Source organism: Perissodus microlepis, chromosome 1 (genome assembly GCF_051167445.1).
Source record: "Perissodus microlepis isolate ML-2025 ecotype Zambia chromosome 1, ASM5116744v1, whole genome shotgun sequence".
Classification (NCBI taxonomy): domain Eukaryota; kingdom Metazoa; phylum Chordata; class Actinopteri; order Cichliformes; family Cichlidae; genus Perissodus; species Perissodus microlepis.
This window is the reverse complement of record NC_140461.1, coordinates 14,473,523-14,493,599: the sequence shown is the minus strand read 5'-3', so window position 1 is coordinate 14,493,599 and position 20,077 is coordinate 14,473,523. Positions and strand designations below refer to the sequence as shown.

General features: G+C 39.8%; 1 protein-coding gene across 2 annotated transcripts in view; it reads right to left on the bottom strand.

The window, feature by feature from the left end:
* kif26ba (kinesin family member 26Ba) overlaps positions 1-20,077 on the bottom strand; it is a 100,050-nt gene that overhangs the window by 65,378 nt on the left and 14,595 nt on the right. For both annotated transcript variants that reach the window (XM_084931140.1, XM_084931150.1), the window contains exon 3: positions 1,909-2,577. In XM_084931140.1, the coding sequence (XP_084787266.1) occupies positions 1,909-2,577 (669 nt within the window). The remainder of the gene's footprint in view (positions 1-1,908; positions 2,578-20,077) is intronic.

Below are 20,077 nucleotides of genomic sequence, written 5' to 3'. Positions count from 1 at the left end.
AAATCTGAACTCTTTGACTGTAATTCCCACACAGACATACTAGAATACATAAAAGCCTGCAAACCTAATTTATTCTGACCGGTAGAACATGATAACAAAACAATTCAAGAGAGTGTACAAAGTCATTTCCATCTATCACTCCATCTCTCTGTATCTGATTCTAGTCGTGGGTTGAATAAAAAAAATGTAAAAGCAGATGGGATAACAGCAAGATAGAAGAGCGGATGAATATGAAGCAGACAAAGTGTGAGAACGGCAGGAGAGATAATAGGGGCGAAGTAAGGGGAGAGTAAGTGTGAAAGAAAATGAATGAGAATGAAAGAGTGAAGAGGGACTGGGGGTGTATGACATAGAGTCCCCGGAGTCCTAATTATCACTGTATGAATTATTACATCTGTATAACACGTTCATGTTAACACACACACACACACACACCTCTGGATTTCCCCTGGAGTCTCAGCACCACTGCCTCTCTCCACACACCTCTAGACCACTGTTCACCTAAGGCGATTTCTCCCTCCTACCATCCTCCTTTTTTTGTGAAGTTGTGCTTCTTCTCTTCCTGTATCCTCCTAAAACATTTTCTTTTATCTCTATTTTCCACTTGAATCTTGAATCTTGCTTGGTGCTAACTTAATGCTTGATATCAACATGTTTTGCTTCCCTCTTGTCTCCTTAGTAAGGAGATGGCGGGGTGTGGTCTGTGGTGCCACTGCAGGGGAGACGGACGCACCTGAGTGGCATCGGCAACCACGCCTCGCCTGCTTAAACTGTGGGCTAACTCCTGTCATGATTGTTGTTGTTGGTGTTTGTGTGTTCGGCTGGTGGCTGAAAAGCTCCAGCCATGTGGAAACGACAACCGTTGATGAAAGCGAGTCAATAAAGATGCTGAAAAGCATGAACTTGTCATCGGGTCTGCCCTGGTTTGTTTACAGCTACCGTTTGTCTTTGCAAATATGGACTAAACAAATAAATATTCTTCTTATTTACAATCTCTTTGTTTGGGAATGGCAATGCTTTGAAAAACATAAAGTATAATGTTGTCATCTGAGATGCTGTGAGGCCAAATCACTCTAACCAACGTCAGATAAAATATGTGTGAGCTGGGTTCTTTGAGCTGCAGACAGTGAGAAAATCTAAACAGAAGTAGCCTCGATAGAGACACACGATAAACATGGATGTAAACACCAATGTGCCCCAGCAGTCCAGTTCATGTGATCATATCAGCTAGGACGCATCTCAAAACCAAGTGTGAATAGGGTCTCTGTGCTCGGGACAGACTGAGATAGGATCAACAAATATTCCAGAAACTGAGTGGTAAGGATTTTAAAGTATTTCTTATTTCTTTCTGAATTTCTTTTAACATCACACAGTGTGTTTGGTTCCTATCTCTCCTTCTCTCCTTAGCATGCATGTATCCCACTCAGGAGGCATGTGTCACAGCTGAAAAATGTCTTTTTAGAGCATATTGAGGCCTGACAGCAAAAATCTCTATAAAAAAGTAAATTTTTAACAGTATCTACATCCCAGTCATAACATTTTTTGCGTTTGCTAGACAGTCAGCCATATATTTATTATAATGGAGGAGAAAACTTTTAGTTTAAATTGTCCTTAGCTCTTTCTGAAGTACAAGAACAAACATTTCACGTAAGTTACGGATGTTAAGTCAAACATGCAAAATGACCAGTGTAAATGTACCGAACTCCTGCCTAATCTGTCAGACTCACATATAGAGACTAGTCATCTTGCCTGTCATCATTTGATCATATAATGATATAGTTCTGCTGTTTCCATGGTGATATTTGCAATGCACTTGTGGGAAGAATCGGTCCAGATAGTCCAAGATACACACACGCACAGACACATACGTTCCCACCGCCAAAATACACACATCTATAGGTGTTTTACCTGATATGGATAGAGTGTGACTCCTCCATTCGTTCTGTTCAGGTGCTGATGTGCCTGCAGAGCTGCCGTGCTCAGTACTGCTCCAGTCCCATTATTACTGCTGCTACCCCCATTATTTCCAGGGCTGTTTACTCCAGTCACTGGCTGCTGCTGCCCACCAGATGTCTTTCCTGAACTAGGGGACCCGTTTCTTCTGTCCACTCCACCTCCGAGGCCCAGAGAGCTGGGCTTGGACCCCAGTCTATGCCCTGCACCTTGAGATTGCGGGCTGCATGATCCATGGCTAGGGCTTGGTGTTGGGGTCTGGCTGGGAACCGGAGAAGGGGATTGAGAGGATGTGTGGGCAGGCTGAGAAGCAGCAGCAGCAGCTGAGGGGGAGGAAGAGGAAGGGAGAAAAAGAGGCCATTCACGTGACAGAGGCCCTCCTGGTGCTCCTGATGACGGACCCGGAGGTGCTTGAGACCCATATCGTCCACTCAGGGCTGGAGGGGAAGAGGCTGGAGATAAATCCCACTGGTCGAGAGTCAGAACCATCCGCACAGCTTCCTGTTTGAGCTGAGTAAGGTGGGTGGCGCAGACATCGCATCGACTGTCACGCTCGTTCCACGCCCGGCGAGAACTGTTGGGCACCTGAAGTTTATCGTGGAGAAGGAGCGAGAATGAGGGATCCTGGAAGGAGGGAGAGAAAAACAAAAGGAAACATTTAGACTCATGACTGAAGGTTTGAATGAAAGAAAAATGAACAAGAGCAGCTGGGAGTGAGATATGTTAAGAAAACCTTTAAGATAACGAAGGATAAAACAGGAGGAAATCATAGCCATGTTGAACAAATCTTTACTATGAATATTTATAGAAAAACCAAGAAGCATGTTATTCAGCCTCAGGGAAGGAGTGTAGTAAGACAGACACACCAAGTGAACAAACAAGTACACACAAAAACACAGACAGACACACACTATGTCCTCAGGGTCTAAAGGATAAAAGTATGACAGAAGCTAGCAGCAAAAAGTTGTCTCATACAGGAATGAAAGCAACTGACCTTATACGATCCCCCCCCCCCCCCTTTTTCTTTCTTTTACTGAATTTTGCTAGTTCAGTCTGATGTGTATGTTGTAAGTGAAATGCATAATGTGACTTTGCACCTTTGAATCATCTGTTAGCATATTTGCTTAATAAACAAGCAGCCACTTATTATTACATAAAGTTAGGTGTTTGATTATTAATTTCTATCAATTAGGAATAACTTAATTTATTGCTAAATTTTAAAAACAACCACTTTTCTATTCATTAAGGTTTAGTTAACCATCAGTTTTAGCAATGAGAAATTTTCCATAAAAACCAATAAAAAATAAAATTGTGAGTGTTTCTTTTATATTTATGTAAGTAAGTAAGTAAAATTTATTTATATAGCGCTTTTCACAGATAAAAATCACAAAGTGCTTTACAACACAGGAAATGGGAATATAAAAACAATATACCAGTAAATAAAACAATGTAAAACAATAAAACTATAAAAACAGCATAAGAAGAAATTAATCAAATGCTTTTCTAAATAAAAATGTCTTCAGCTGTTTCTTAAAAGAATCAATGGAGTCCGTGCAGCGAAGAGACAGTGGGAGAGAATTCCACAACCGTGGTGCCACAGTCTGAAAGGCCCGATCACCACGAGTCTCATAATAGAGTTTAAAAGTATCTGAATGAATGTATTTATTGCACACTAGATGGAATAGCATTTAAATTAATACAATTTCAAACAAATAAAACCCACTTGATATTTTTTTTTTCACGCCACCAGCTCTTTACCTTCTTTTTTTTAGACATATTTTATCTGTTTTATGCCATATAATAATAATAATAATAATAATAATAAACTTTATTTATAAAGCACACTAAAAAACCAAGGGTATACCAAGGTGCTTGACAAAAATAAAATAGGAAAAGGGAGATGGGAGGGAAAAGAGAAAGGACCTGGCACGTATCAATTATAAAAACCTTGACAATCATAAGATATAAAAGTAGTTCACAAGCATAACGGATAAAAATGTACAACGCACACCAAGTGTTAACTAGGTGGAAAGGCAAGATTAAACAAATAAGTCTTCAGCCGTGATTTAAACAGTGGCATAGAGTCAGACGTCCGGATAGCAACAGGAAGGTTGTTCCATAAGACCGGGGCAGCTACAGCAAACGCACGGTTACCACGAGACTTCAGCCGAGAACGAGGTTGCTCCAGAAGAATTTGGGTAGCAGATCTAAGTGCTCTGACAGGAGTGTGTAACCTGAGAAGCTCATTGAGGTAGCTCGGCGCCAAGTTATTAATGGTTTTGTAGGTGAAAAGTAATATTTTAAATTGAATACGGTATTTAATTGGAAGCCAGTGCAAGCCAGCAAGAACAGGAGTGATGGAAGAAAACTTCCTGCTACCTGTCAAAAGGCGTGCCGCCGCATTCTGGACAGTCTGCAATCTAACGAGAAGGGTGGAGGAAAGGCCAATGTAAAGAGTTGCAGTAGTCCAACCTGGAAGTCACAAATGCGTGAATGAGTTTTTCCAGGTCAATGTGCGGAATATAGCACTTAGCCTTAGAAATGAGGCGCAGCTGATTAAAACTAGACCTCACAACAGCAGACACTTGCTTGTCAAATTTAAGCGAGCTATCCAGTAGTATGCCCAAATTACTGGCATAATCAGAAGGAGAGCTAGCAAAAGGCATCAGAGCAGCACACAGTTGGTCGCGGGGGATTTTACTATCAAACACCACGATCTCCGTTTTCTTTTCGTTCAGGACAAGAGAATTACTCTTGAACCAACCTTTAACCTCACGCATGCATTCACGAAAATAGTGAAAAGACATAGCAAGATCGTCAGTAATCTCAAAATAAATCTGTATATCATCAGCATAGCAATGAAAGGCAATATTATACTTCTCAAAAATTGCCCCAAGAGGGAGCAGATATAGCGAAAAGAGAATAGGGCCTAATACAGATCCTTGAGGCACACCACAGCGTACAGGTACCGAGGAAGATGAGAAGTTGCCCAAATTAACCGAAAAAGACCTGTCAGCAAGATAAGATTTAAACCAGTTGAGGGCAGTGCCTCTTATACCCACAGTATGCTCAAGTCTTAGTAGAAGAATGTTATGATCGACCATATCAAAAGCAGAGGAAAGGTCCAATAAGACCAGGACCACAGAGCGTCCAGAGTCAGTGCTTACAAATAGGTCATTGAGAACTCTAAGCAAGGCCGTTTCAGTGCTGTGCCGTGGCTTAAAGGCAGACTGAAATTTTTCTGCAATGTTGTTTGCGTCTAAGTACGCCTGAAGCTGAGAGAGAACTAGTCGCTCCAGGATCTTGGACAGAAACGGAAGCTTAGAGATCGGTCGATAGTTCAAAAGATCATAACAATCAAGATTCTTCTTTTTCAGAATAGGCTGGACTACAGCATGCTTAAAGGCCAGTGGGACAGATCCAGAGAGTAGAGAAAAATTCATTAAGAATAAAATGCTCGGTCCAATTACATCAAAGCAGCCCTTAACAATGCGTGATGGGAGAATATCAAACACAGCATTGGTGTTTTTCAGTTGATCAACCAGCTGCTTCAGAGTCGAAAGCGACACGGGCTCAAATTGATGAAAAGTTGAATTACACTCAGAGGAAAAGACAGGATAAGAGGCAGACGAAGAGGAAAGCTTAAGGGATGAAACCTTATCTAAAAAAAGAATTTGAAAACGCTCACAAAGAGCTTGTGAATACAGTAAAGGCATATCAGGACAGGGATTAACAACAGAATTAAAAATTTTAAATAGCATACGGGGGTTGTGACCATTAGCCACAATGACTTTGGAAAGAAAAGATGCCTTAGCCATTCTAGCAGCAGTTTGAAACTGTGAGCGGCTGGTCCGTAACATATCATAAGAAACCTGAAGTTTATCTTTTTTCCACCTCCTCTCATCACGGCGACAGACACGTCGTAAGGCACGTGTAGTATCATTTAGCCAGCAATGAGAGTAGGTTCTAGGGCGCTTCATTTTGATGGGAGCAACAGAATCAAGAATAAAAGAACAAACAGATAACAGGATATTAGCACAACCATCAACTGAACAGAGAGAACAGTCATCAGGTACAGCCAAATCAGAGGTAGATGAGAATAATGATAGCAAAGTATCAGCATAACCATCAGATGAGCGAACTGAGCAGCAGTCAGGAATTATAGGCGCCAAATCTAAAAAAGATACAGCAAACTTTGACACAGCTTCAGAGCTGAGTATGCGTAGCGGACGAGAAAGAGCTCCAGGCTGCAGTCCAGCGGCAGATGAGCCAATATCAAAGGAAATTAGAAAATGATCTGAAATCCCAGCGTCATTTATATCCTTAATACAAATATCCAGGCCATACGTAAAGACCAAGTCCAAAATATGGCCTTTAACGTGGGTTGGTTCATTTACCCTTTGAAGGAGGTTAAAAGAGTCCATTAAAGCAAGAAAGTCTTTAGCAAGCAGGTCATCTTTACAACAGATGTGTATGTTAAAATCACCAAGAATAAGAACAGAATCATATTTAAAAAGAACGGAACCCAAGAAGTCGGCAAAGTCCGAGATAAAACACTTGTTATATTTGGGCGGTCGATAGACCAACACACACAAAGTGGTCGTGGAAGCAGTCATCTCCAATAACTGGACTTCAAAACTAGCAAAGTTAGGTGAGGAAAGTTGCCGAACATTATATACGTTTTTAAAAACCGAGGCTAAACCACCTCCCCTACCAGAAAGCCTCGGTGAACTAAAAAAGGCACAGTCCAAAGGAAGAAGTTCAGAGAAAGGAATGAGCTCACCAGGGCGAATCCAGGTTTCTGTAAGGAATAAAACATCAAGGCCACTAGTAGAGAATAAGTCATTTAAAACAAAGGTCTTATTTACCAACGACCTGACATTAAGCAGTGCCATCCGTGGCCAGGGTACTAAGTCACCTCTAGAAGCACGAGGCAGAGTGCATAGATTGCTTCGACAAACTCCCCGTCGGCGCGATGTTATCCAAATCCGAGTAGGAAAGCGTGTCGCAGAGCGGGCAGATGCTTGGTGATCAGCCGGGTAAATCCAGCGACAAGTAAGCAGTTTAGCGCCCGGGCAATCCAGGGAGGAGGGAAAAAATGATGGCGTGTCCAGATTAACATGTACATGGTCCGTAATTCTGGCTCTGAGAAAGGCCCTGAGACGGACGCGACGGCCACTCCGTCTTCCCCGCTTCCTGTAGCGTTTCTTGTGGAGACTAGGAAGCGGTAGGTAGGAGAAGCCGCAGGACGAATCCAGTTGTGGTAAGTTAGCGCTGCCCACACTCCAGCAGGGGTCGGCCCGAAACGAATGAAAAGAACGAAGATTTAAAAGTGTTTGCCTGTCATATGTAATCAGTCCACAACCACTAGATAAACATAAGACTAGAAAAATAAAGATAAAAAACACAGTGCCGAGGTCCGTAAGGGAAAAAGGGAGGGTAAAAAGCGGCGAGACGGACGGCAAGCCAAGTACACCGGCGCCATCTTACACATAGGCCTGAAGATATAATGGATAAACCATAACATTAAATGGTAATTGTCTAGAGATATATGGAAGACTTGTATACAGATTGTATCTATACATCATATACATTAAAAAAGTAAGCACACCATGGGAAGATCAACACATCAATCTTTGGTCATTTAGCAGCAGACCGGCAGAAAATAACTATATTTCCTGAATCAAATACTCAAAACTCCAATCAGTAAACATGCTGTTGAAAAAGGCAAACTATACTGTATATGTATGCAAAGCATATTCACTTTTGACACTACACTTCTTACTGTACCTTTTCATTAAGTATTTCATTAAGAGGGCACACTAGATGTTAGTAGATTCTGTAGGCAAAAACATACATGCACATAGCTTAACACCACACAGTTGGGGTGTAGGGGTGTCCACACAGGAAGAGATTCACTTGTCACACTTAAGTCCATTGGCATGAAACTTTTAAGTCACTGGATGTCACTCACTATACAGTGTATCTGGTTACTACAAATCACTTCCTGTTGGGATACCATTTAAGTGTGCTCCTCCAAAGATAGTCCTCTTAACACCTCTATACTAAAGTAGCTTCTATAGAAAAACAGTGCTCTTTTTCTATATACTTTGTTTAACCTGTTCACCCAAACAAAAAGCCTTACTTTTAACATTGTGATTGATATGATTCTGTAATAAGTATACAGATAAATAGATAAATCAGCTCTTTAGGTAAGTTAACCTGACACAGACACCACATTTGAAAAATGTCAGCATTAAAGGCATTGAGGTGTAAAAACAGTGTGTTATGCCTTTTTTGGTTAGAAAAAAATGTGAAGAAAAAGAGACTCATACTATAGGTTGAGTCAATACTTTATTTATATTGCGCACGATGTAAACCAACGGTTAAACATGAGCAATGGAAGAAAAAACCAAAGTAACACGGGTCAGTTTGTTTATTTTTCTCTTTTATATCCTTTATATCTCTCTTTTTAAACTTTTTTCCGGTTACTCTTTGTGGATGCGTGTGTGAGAACAATTATTGTGTGCAGAATCACGATATTCATCCAATCTCTGTGGACTTATCTGTGCCTTTGTGAATAGATATTTATATATTAAAAGGTGCGTGTTGAGCCTGTATATGTTTTTCCAGACTAATTGGAACCACTTGGATAGAGCAAAGCCACTTTAAATCTCCTGCCATGACTCTTTGGACTCAATATCAAAGTTAACAAGCACACGCACACCCTGATACAGATCTGCATCTAAACCTCATTTGACTCTGGTGAATTTTTTTTTTTTTTTTAGGTTTTCCATAAAGCATTAAGGTCTTTATCTTGCAAAGGTCATTAAATAGAAATGGCTTTTCCTCATAAAATTTAGCTTTGCTTAGGACCCTTGAGACTGATGGTAGGATTCAAATGACTGTGATTTTGTGAGCTTATTATTCACCCAAATGCAGGTGTGGTGTGCATGTCTGCTTCAGAGCTCTGTAATTCAATTAAACACCTGTGGTAGATGGTGCTACAAAGTGCAACCTTCCTGCTTTCAACTAGCCCACCTCTTGTGTAACAGGATGCGCATCCTCGTTCCCTTTTCTGCCTAAGTGATAGTTACAGACTGAGTGCATGGTTAAATGTAAAAACCATCTCATGGCATTTTAACTTAGAAAAGATTGAATAAGAACCGAGAGCATCACTTCTCTGCTATTTTATGTGCCTCTGGATGTACTCTACCATGCACCCTAACATGAATCTTTTCTAAAGGATGCTATTACCAAGCACTGCAGTATCTCAGAGCCATTGCTTTCAAATCTTGTTTTTGGTAAAGATTCATACAGCTGTTTAAATAACCCAAGACACAGTAATGTATGCGCAAACACTTCAGTCTCAACAGTTGGGACTTTTGTCTGAACATCACAGTACATCATGCCAAGAAGATGTGTATGCACAGTATTTACCAAAGAGATGAGGGGGCACTCTTTGTTTACTGAAGTTTAATCAATACATGAGTTGTGGAGATGCAGAATTTCTATGTCCATGTGTATATGTGCATCCAATCAATATTCATGCGATGGATATCTCTTAGCAGATTTAGACATTAAGATTGAGACAGATTATTGACAGAGAAGATATAAAAACATGCAGAACAACCCTTCTGGATCTATCAAGCCGCTCAATATATCATACTCGTGTTATTAACAGTTAATGGGCTGTTTATCACATTACTGACAAATAATACTGCTTTAACACAAAGGCTTCCCAACTGTATATCTGTGTGTGTGTGTGGTCAGCTTCTTTGGTGGCTCTTATTATGCTAATAACATAATAGGAGCCTATTAGAAAATGGGAAAAAAAAACAGTAAATGTAACATCCTGTCTGCCACACCTAATAAGACTCTCTCAATGACAAGCTTGTAGCTTTACAATCAATACACTGTATGTATGTATGTGTGTGTGTGTGTGTGTTCATTTTAAAGTAAAACGTACCCTCTCAATGTGAGAACTGCCTGCTTGACTATGTCAACAAACCACTAGACCACAAGATACACACACACGCGCGGCATGAGTTCAAATCCTGCTGAGTATGTAAGCGTGTGCATGTGTGTTTATGGATAAAGAGTAACTTGTTCTTGTAAAAACTAAGCAGCATAATGAACAGAACATTCTGTTAAACATACACATACCCACACATGCAGTAATAGTATTATACAAACATACTCCTGCCTGACGTGAGACAATAATAGCACACTTCAAGTGGCAATAAATCGACTACTGGAGTGAGACTGTAAGGAGAAAGTTGAGGTGAAGCTTAACAGTAAATACAACTTCTTCTTGTTAGCTGCTTCCTATAGGGATTGCCACAGTATCCTCTTCCATCACATAAACCCTCTGCGTGTCCTCCTTCACTACATCCATGAATCCTCTCTGTGGTCTTCCTCTTTTCCTCCTGCCTGGCAGCTCCATATTCAACATCCTTTGCCTGGTATATATGCGCCAAATCAAACATGTAAATCATCAATGAGATTTATAAATACAGGTTGACAGTTTTAATTTTCCTTTTCTTTGCATGGGAAGTGCTTTGACTGAAGGGGGAAAGCATTAATAATGATTAATAGTCATAAAAATGATAACATTAGGTATTCTTAATGTAGTGGCTTATGGTTTCAAATTACATTACTTTTATTAATGCTTATGTAGGAACCCTAAATTCTCCCTGTGCAGCTCAAATTTTCACTCTAGACAGAGTCTATTTCTCTTCATCCTTGAGATCATCACCAAAAGGACTTTTTGGTAAATGGAAGAAGACTGCTGTACTCTCAAACTTATTGTAGATGTCCAAGAAAAGTGTAATGCCATGTCAATGTCAAATAGCGTTGGCCACTGAATTAGTCAGCACAAAGCAATAAAAGAAGACAAAGAATGACAAACTCAAAATGAATAGGAGAGAATTATCGAGCATTTAAACACATTTAAGTAAAAACATGCGTGAAATGGGATAGGGATGACTCTAGAATGGAAATTCTCATTTCTTATATATGTTATAAGTAATATCTTCCCATTACAGCCTTTACATAAACATTCTAATTATTGTGATCAGACCAGACTGTTCATGTTAGTTATAAAATATGATTGAGGGAGACAGATAAAATAAACCACTGTGAACAAATTGTGAAGCATTCTTCTCATCGGTGCCAAAACAATAACCCCGCTTTGCGCTTTTCCTGTTTGTACTGAGTTGGAAAAGTCCTATCTTTGCCAAAAATTGGCAAAAAGGGAACATTTAATCTCTTTTGGCATCTTTTGACCCTTCTCTATCACCCTGTCACACATGCACACACTTAACTGTGAGAGCACAGCAGACAGGCGACTAAAGCAGCATTAAAGTGGACACGGTGTATGGTCCTTGAGATGAGGGTCTTGTTGTTCCCAATTAGCTAAGATTTGAGAAGCAGCCAAGCTGCCTGACTGAAAAAAAGGAGAGCTGTGGTTTCTGAGGGGAAAGATGGGGAGGGGGGATGAAAAAACAGGCAGCTTTTGCAAACGCTGACCATGAACACAACACCTTGTACACACAAAATGCAAATGTACTTTCTGTGCCTGCTCGATGACCCCATTTCTGCAATTTTTCCCCTACTAATACTTCATTTGTTATATTCAGCTCATCTTTCATTAGAACAGCATAACTTTGAGCTGAGTTAAGTATCTTACCAGACAAGGTAGGCTCTATTCATAGGAAATTTTGAATTCCACCAATATGAAACACTCTGCAGATTAACAGAGATTTTTAGTGTTTTGCACAGTTTGATAATAACTTCTCGCTGTGAACTGTCATATTCTCTGCTCTCCTCACTTCCCCTCCTTCTTTCATCACACCTATTCATCTCCTCAACCCATCTCTTCACCTCTGACTTCATCAGTATTCTGTGAGTGACTCAATCACTCGCAGCATCACAGATAGTCTATATGTGTGTGCGAGTGTGATTCATTTCCTCCTACATGGGAGACAAACGCATCCTCGGCTCTACGCTGCAAAGATGGAGTGACAGAATAAGGGAAAAGCAGAGAGAGATGGCGATTGAGTCCAACGTAACTGAAAAGTGACCTCAGCAACTCTTAGTGGCTGACAGTCAGTGTGTTTGACTGTGTGCGTTTGTATGTGTGTGTGTGGGTGGATGAGTGCAGACTGGACACAGAAGGATGCTATTACTGAGATTTGATGAAAAGAGACAGCTCGCCCTCACTGTTTGTGTGTGTGTGTGTGTCTGTGAGTGTGCAGGAGGTAAAGGATTCAGGAAAATAGGCTGTCAAGCTCAACAAGACACATCCCTTTCATAAGCACACACACACACACACACAAATACATGGAAAAAAATACTCTTTCCACCACTGACTATGAGACAACACTTTGACCCACCTCCTTTACTGTATTCCTATTTTCTGTCTGTAACTGATTCCACTTCTTCTATATTTAGCATCAGTTCATAGCATCCTATCACATTCAAAACTAAGAAAACAGAAAAGGTGGGAAGAGAAGACAGAAAGAAAACTGACTGACGTGTATTATATGTGTAGTCTTCATTGTTGTTTGCCAGTTTATTCTGGAGAATGTATGTAATCAGTTCCATATGAGTGACAAAGCAGAATAAATCTTTCCTTCCCATGCCTTCACTCATCCCTCTGCTCATCCATTTCTCCACTATTTGCTCCTGTATTTACCCTATCACAGACACACAGGCACTTCTCAGCAGGTCTGGAATCAGTGAATTCATGCAGAAGGGATGCAGACGGTCTCTTGCACCTGCTCTGACAACACATTATATAAGCTCATATACTTCTATGTAAGCACACACACAAATAATGTAAACTAGCAAAGACATGGAGCTGATAAGAGACTGATAAAAATATTATAAATTTCAACTCTGTTGGCAGCCCATGATCGCAGTTATGATGGAAACTGTGTGCATGTGTGTGAATGATTGAGTCTGACGTCTTCGCAGGATGAAGGTCAATAACACACAGGTTATAAATGACATCACACACATCAAACCCATGGATAGGCACATATACGGTATATTTACCCAATGTTGCAGTGACCAAGGTCAAGCACAGGTCTCACACACCATTACGTCTAAAACATATACCATCTTTTTTCTCTCTTGTACACATACAGACACTCTCCAGACACTTGTTCAACTACTCATTAATGCAAGTATGTAAACAGGCAGTAACATGGTGGGAACTTACTGCATTTAGGCAGATTAGGTAAGTATGAACTGCTGAAGTTCAAACTGAGCATCCTAATGGGGAAGAAAGGTTATTTGAGTGACTTTGAATGTGCTAGATGGGCTGGGCTGAGTATTTCAGAAACTGCTGATCCTCCGAGTGGGTTTCTGCACAACCGTGTCTGGGCTTTACAGAAAACGGTCCAATAAAGAGACAATATCCAGCGAGTGGCAGTCTCTGAGGACTGTTTCCAGCACCTTGTTGAATCTATGCTAGAAGAATTAAGGCAGTCCTGAAGGTAAAGAAGGTAAAAAGGTAAAGTATACCTTAAAAAAGTGTGCACTGTGTATGTTTGTGTTACATACACAAAGGTATCACACTCCAAAATTATACAGTTGAATAGTAGTTCAAATTCATAGCTTCACTGTAAGGAGAAAAAAAATAATTTATAAAAACAACAACAAAGAAGCTGAACCAAAGCTGCTGAAACTGTAGTTTTTACCTAACTTATACCAAGAAACATTAAAGAATCAATCAGTGGTCAATGTAAATGTCAGTGTGGATCATTATCATGGACCAAAACGCAAGATACAAAACATACAAGTGGAAGAAAATCCCCAAATTTCAGAAATATCAAGTGGGGACAGGAGAAAAAGACAACTTCCAAAAAGCAAATTAAATCCAAATTTAAGGGAACCAAACAAGACAGAAGTGAAAACCAAACAAACCAACAAACAAAAACAAAGAGGAGTGGAAGTCCATTTGAGAAAATCACTGCGAAAATCACTGGAAATGACTGAAAACCAGAACTTAAACAGATAATGGAACACAAGGCAAAGTAAAAAAAGAAAAAGTAACGGATAGAAAATGATAGAAACAGAAATTCTAAATCAAGACAAAAAAAATATTATTAATGTCAATAATTAATTTAACTATATGTGATATTGGATTGTATTAATCCTAAAAAAAATATACCGCTTAAACGATTATGACACCACTGAGACTTAACTATAAATGTGAGAAGAAAATACACGGGTAAAGTAACAAGAATATTTGTGCAGGGAATACTTCATGATGACAAATAGAGCCTGCGTAAAGAATCCATAAAAAACCACACCAACAATTCAGTGCAGATAGATAAAAACGTTGAAATGCACTACACTTAATAAAAGCTACATTAACTCCTTGTGTTTAAAAGCTACCTAAGTGGAAGATTAGTGTTTTTGTTGCACACATCAGAAATAACCCTTAGCAGAAGCTCTTCTTTAATAGCATGTTCGCAAGTGCCAGAATATTAAGCAAACCAACCGCTGCCTGCACAGACTTTTCTCTTTCTTTGTTTCCCCTCTGTGACAAATAACTAAAGAACCCCGGAAGGTTTCCTCTTTCTCGCTCATTTATTACCTCCAGCCCCTCTCTTTCCCTCTCTGAAGTATGTCTCCTTTAATCACCTTTTTAATTGGTCATTCCCTCATATGATCCAATAATGGTAGTAGGAGTTAGATTGGTTAGGACATAACTGTGACCTATTACACTAACACACAAATGCGTACCAGCACATGTGCATAAATCCTGTGAAGCATTCATTTAAATGAACAGACACACAGTTTGCCTGCACACATTTACACACTCGCTTGTGATGTTGACACATGTTAATAACAAAGAGAAATGCATTAGAAAGTTTGTGTTGTCACAGCAGTGTGAAAATTAATTAGCATAAGCATGTGCCTACATACTTCTGGTGTAAATTACTTGCTGCAATATTTTCTTTGATACTTTCGGGGTATTCTTGTTCATTTTTTTATGTGGATGTTTGTGCTGCCCGACTTTTGATTGTATAATGTTAGGGCTTCAAGGCTTCTTACTGTATGACTGACAATTTATACAGTGTTCAATGTCATAAAACATATTCCAGAAGAGTAAAAACTGCAGTGGAAACATAACTTTCAGAGGAAGTAAACACTTTGTAAAACCTTATGTCATGCCAAACTTTCTAAGCAGGTCTTAACAGAATTTCCTCGCAATCCTACACATCCAGTTTTTATGTCTTGGTGACATAAAAAATAGTATGTATTAATTTAAAAGATACTTCAAAATAACAGTCCAAAGAAATGCCCAGGTGCATTTAAAGATGGCTGTAGAGTGCCACGACGTGCTTCTAGAACAATCAACCAACCAATCAAAATTTTAAAACATGCATAAAACATCAAATCAAGTTGATGATACAACATGAAATTTAATTTCTGCGCATTTTTCAGTGGAGCACGTGTATATCAGCGTCACCGCCATCATTAGCCCTTTAGTTAAGCCAGACTTGCCGTGAGTAGCCCGTCTCTGAGAGAAAGAAAGCAGGGTGGGTTCATTCAAAGAGGACAAGCTTTTGATGCTTTTATCTGTTTGTCTTTATGGATGTTTCGTTGAAATCTTACTTTCCTTTGAAATGTTGTGGGCAAACAACTCTCATGAGACAGACCATGTTGATGACACATTTGTGTCCGCAGCCAGCCATTCATGCAGTCACTCTTCGGGATTGACAACCATAATTAATTGGCTGTGCTCATCAGTTACAAAGTTGTTTTTTTCTTCACCCACAAACATATAATGTCCCAAAATAGCCTTGCTTGACCTGCGTGTGTGTGTGTGTATGTGTGTGTAATGTCAATCAAAGAGGATGTAAAATACTGGAAACAGATGCTAGAGACAGATGAGATCTCTTTCTTTGTCTGTGTCCTTCTCACACGCAAACAGGACAAGTGTTCATGTGAATTAGAAAAGACTTTTTACATTTTTGCTTCATCAATATTTCAGCCCGTCTATCTGTACATCCACTGTTTGTTATGCATGCTGCCTTCTCATTAACAGCCCGAGCTACAGATCTTGTCCCGGCCTGTACAGAGTTAAATTTACAGTCGGGTTCCCTGCTAGTGTAAATGAGCTAGCTGGCTGGAAGACAGCCTAGTTTTTTTATTAGCTGCCCATCCACAACAGTGCCCAGTGCTATAAATGAAATAGCTGTTTAAATTGCTGCCTCTTTTTTTAATGTGAAAGTTACTCGCTGGTGCCTGTTTTTAAATTATCTGGCTATCGATGGTGCTTCCTGACTGTAAATGAACTGCATATAAACTCTGCAGTCTGTTTTTTGTAAATTAGTCCACCATCTCCACTGTAAATGAGGTATATGCAAAAATAATCTTCTTCACTGTGCTAGCTAGCTACCAATTAGCTAGTTGTCTGCACCTGAATATAGATGAGGGAACATGGCTAGTTAATTTAGGTGAGAATGTATTCTATGTGAATGCCTGTTTCACATTGGATATCTGCAAGCAAGGCAAAATTTCACACCCCGCTCTGTTCACATCAGAAAGAAAGAAACGATTAAACAAACAGAGAACAGGTGTAAACATTGTGGCACACCTCTAGTAGATCTACCACAGCAATGGTGCTCTGTGATAGCTTTGGTCTCCAAACATCTATGTATGGGATGCTCTAAAATAAGCCATCAACCATCAGCCCCAAAAGGATGCCAGGGACGACAGAATTTCCACTTCAATGGGTCAATGCTGTTAGGCAACACAAGGGGATACGTGTACAGCAGCATGAAGGATGTTTTATTGTTGTGACTGATTGGAACTCATCAGAGCTTGACAATAAAATGCCAGGTCTTCACTATGCCTGGTGAGAAATCTCTGATTTTACATTATATTTCTAATATGCTCCATATTAAGATCAAAAGGATCCAAGCCTTATGACGTGCACTACATAGAGACTGCACAACTATACTTTTTTCCAGCTTCAGTCACTAAGAATATAGGACATTTAAAGGATGTGCTTATGCTTCAGGAGCCACACAGCAAATCCTTTTCTGTCTTTTCTCTGTTCTGTTTTCACCCTTTCCAGGCATGGGGTTACACCTTGTCTTGATTAGTTGTAAAAATGTGTCTGACTGAGCACAAAATAAAGTATTCGCTCATAATTGTTTATTCTCCTCTTTTTGTCCTCCACCTAGTTTTTAACTGTCTTTCCCCAAGCTCTTCATCCCATCCTCTTGCTGCCTCTCTTTCCTTTCCCCTCTCTTCTGAATCCCTTTCTTTTGCCCCCTCTCTCTCTCTGTGACAGTGATAAATTGCCCGTCGGGTTGGGTAATCCATCTTGCCGTATCCCACACGTGAATACACACTCTCCGACGCCCTCTCACTCCTCCTCTGCTCCCCTCTTTTCCTCCACTTTTCCTATCCATCCGTTCTTTCCCCCCTAGTATCCTTTCATTCCAAGGTTAGTGAAGCACCGGAGGAGCTGAAGGTAAAGATCTGCCCAATAACCTCCATTTATACCTTTACACAGTATGTGCACACACATGAGAAAAACAGGTAAACAGATGTGTTTCGCAGGCAAATGATACAATATATAAAGTCACATCACCAGTGGATGGCATGAGTTTTCCTCTCTAATAGTGTGGCAGAAAGGCAGTATATCAAGTCATATATTATGAACAACAAAGACTTTAATTACTATCCTTTTTTAAATAAAAAAAAATCGCACATGTTGAGTGTTAGAAGTGTGATTAGCAGGTCTTCAGTCAGTATTGTCAATTTTTAGTTACAGAGCTCCAGACTATCACTCAGCTGCCCCTAATTTCAGACGAAGTAAAGTAATGATAACTAGGGTGTCCTGGTGACCTGATAGTGAGTTCATATGTACCATTTAGCCCAGTTGCAACGTCTTTGGTTTCATGTCATTCATGTCAACCCCTCCCTTTTACCCTCTATTTTTGGTGTTCCTCCTCTACAAAAACAGCACAAAAAAGGCCAAATGGAAAATTGCCTACATGACTAATAGTCTGCAGCTGTGTAAGTAGCTCTGTTAAGTTCTTATTAGACACAAGGAATTAAGAGAAACACTAATATCAGGATGAATAAAAATAGACTGATTTTAAGAACCATTTTCAGTTTTTTTCTTTCTTTAGCACAATATATTAGCTCTGAATATAAAGCACATCTAAGGATGTTGTTACAATTTGCAAAGGACTGACACATATGCAGGTTTGACAATCACCTAAGCTGGAGGTTCATGTGTCTGTACTATAATTTTCTGAAACTGATAATCCAACATTAATATGTCTCACTGTCTCTGCTTCTCTTGTATTAATTAACTATTAAACAACTATCTTTGGCACTCTTCAACAACACTGCGAACATCTCCCTGGAGAGGCAGTTTTTGTAGATCTGTTTTCCCTGAGCTGGATATATCCTACAAACTACAAATGATTTTGAGAACACATAAACCAGCTGCTTTACAGGTTACCCTCTGCAGGCATGGGCAATACCTCTATATACCGGTGAAGACATTTCATTGTGGAAAATATATCTAACTAGTGATTATATATTTCACTCAGGACCAACTCATTTGTTAAAATATTTCTGTTTAACAATACGGAAAAACAAGAACACATTTTAAACAGCTAAAATTGTTAGAAATGTTTTTGGTAGAAAAAGCTAACTGCACTTTGAACAACAAATAATGCAGAAAGATTAAGCCAGTTTGTTAGTTTACTCAGCTTTATAATCATATATATCATATATATCAATCAGCCTGCTAACGCTATTTAATATGCCAAGATTCACGAAAGTCAACTGAGTGTGCTTGCTCTTCTCCAGGCTTCATGCTCGCACAGTAGCACTCATTCATACACTTCTGCAAAGCAAAGCACAGTGCTACACTGTTGCCCAGCGAGGTCCTCAAAGGGAACAGCTGGGGCTGGAGAGCTTTGCTCAAGAGCACAGTTGTTACTGAGAGTGGGAAGACTTCATCCGCATTTCACAAGGTCACCAAACCTGAATTCGTAATGACAACCATTCAGTCACAAGGCTGTAATATGAACAGCTGAACTACTCTTGCCCAACCAGATATGATCAATCAGAGATGAAACAAGGAGTAAAATAAGAACTGGAGAGATATGTGAAGGTAAAGATTAAAAAGGGAGAACCCTGCTTTTCTATGGCAGCCCTGTCCCTTTTTCTGACAATGTGTGTAGGTAGACGTACAGTCAATAGCAGATAACAGTAAACAACAACAACAACCAGAACAACCTCTCTAAACCGAGCCCACAGCCTCCATCTGCTCAAGGTAATTGGAAAGTTTAACGGTTAGAGGCTATTCTCTGTGTCTGATTGAAGCGCAGACTGGGAACAAACAGCCAATTTACTTTCTCACTCTCTTCTCTCTCTCTCCCAAAAGCAAACACACACTTTCCCTCTTTCACCCTTGTCCAGTCTATAAGCATTATTGCCTCTCCCTTTCTTTAAACCTCTGTTTTGACTAGGTTTTTATGCTCTCTTTTCTTATCCCCAGCCTTTCCTATCTATTTTTTTAATCTTTCACCCCCTCCATCATGTGATAAGAGGAGGAATGGGAGAGGAGTGATGTGAGGTCAGAGGGAGTGCTGTTATGATGAGATGGATGATAAGTATTAGGAGGAAGTGGATGATATTCATGTCTGTTGGTCAGTAGGCTCGAGAGGGTGATAACAGAAAAGAACGAGAGGACAAAAAAGGACAGCAGAGGACAAATCTACTTAAGATTTCGTTTTAAGAATCTGCTAGGTTATATTGAAGTCCTATTCAAAGAGGTTCTTGATCAAAAGCCTTTAAAAATACTACAGTAGCTGATACACAACTATTTCAGTGAAATCTACCATGAGGGTCAGAATGAAAACTGTCTACTGCTTAAATGTCATCCTTGTTCTGGTTGCACCTCCTGCCCTTTACAATGCTCTGACGCAATACACTCACAGTCCTGCTTAAAATACACACACACACACACTGGGTTCTCCTGTCATCCTGTCTTTGGCATTCGTCAGCCTCTTAACTTACAGTATATAGCTCAGCTAGGAATGTATGTAAATACTCATAGGCACTAATT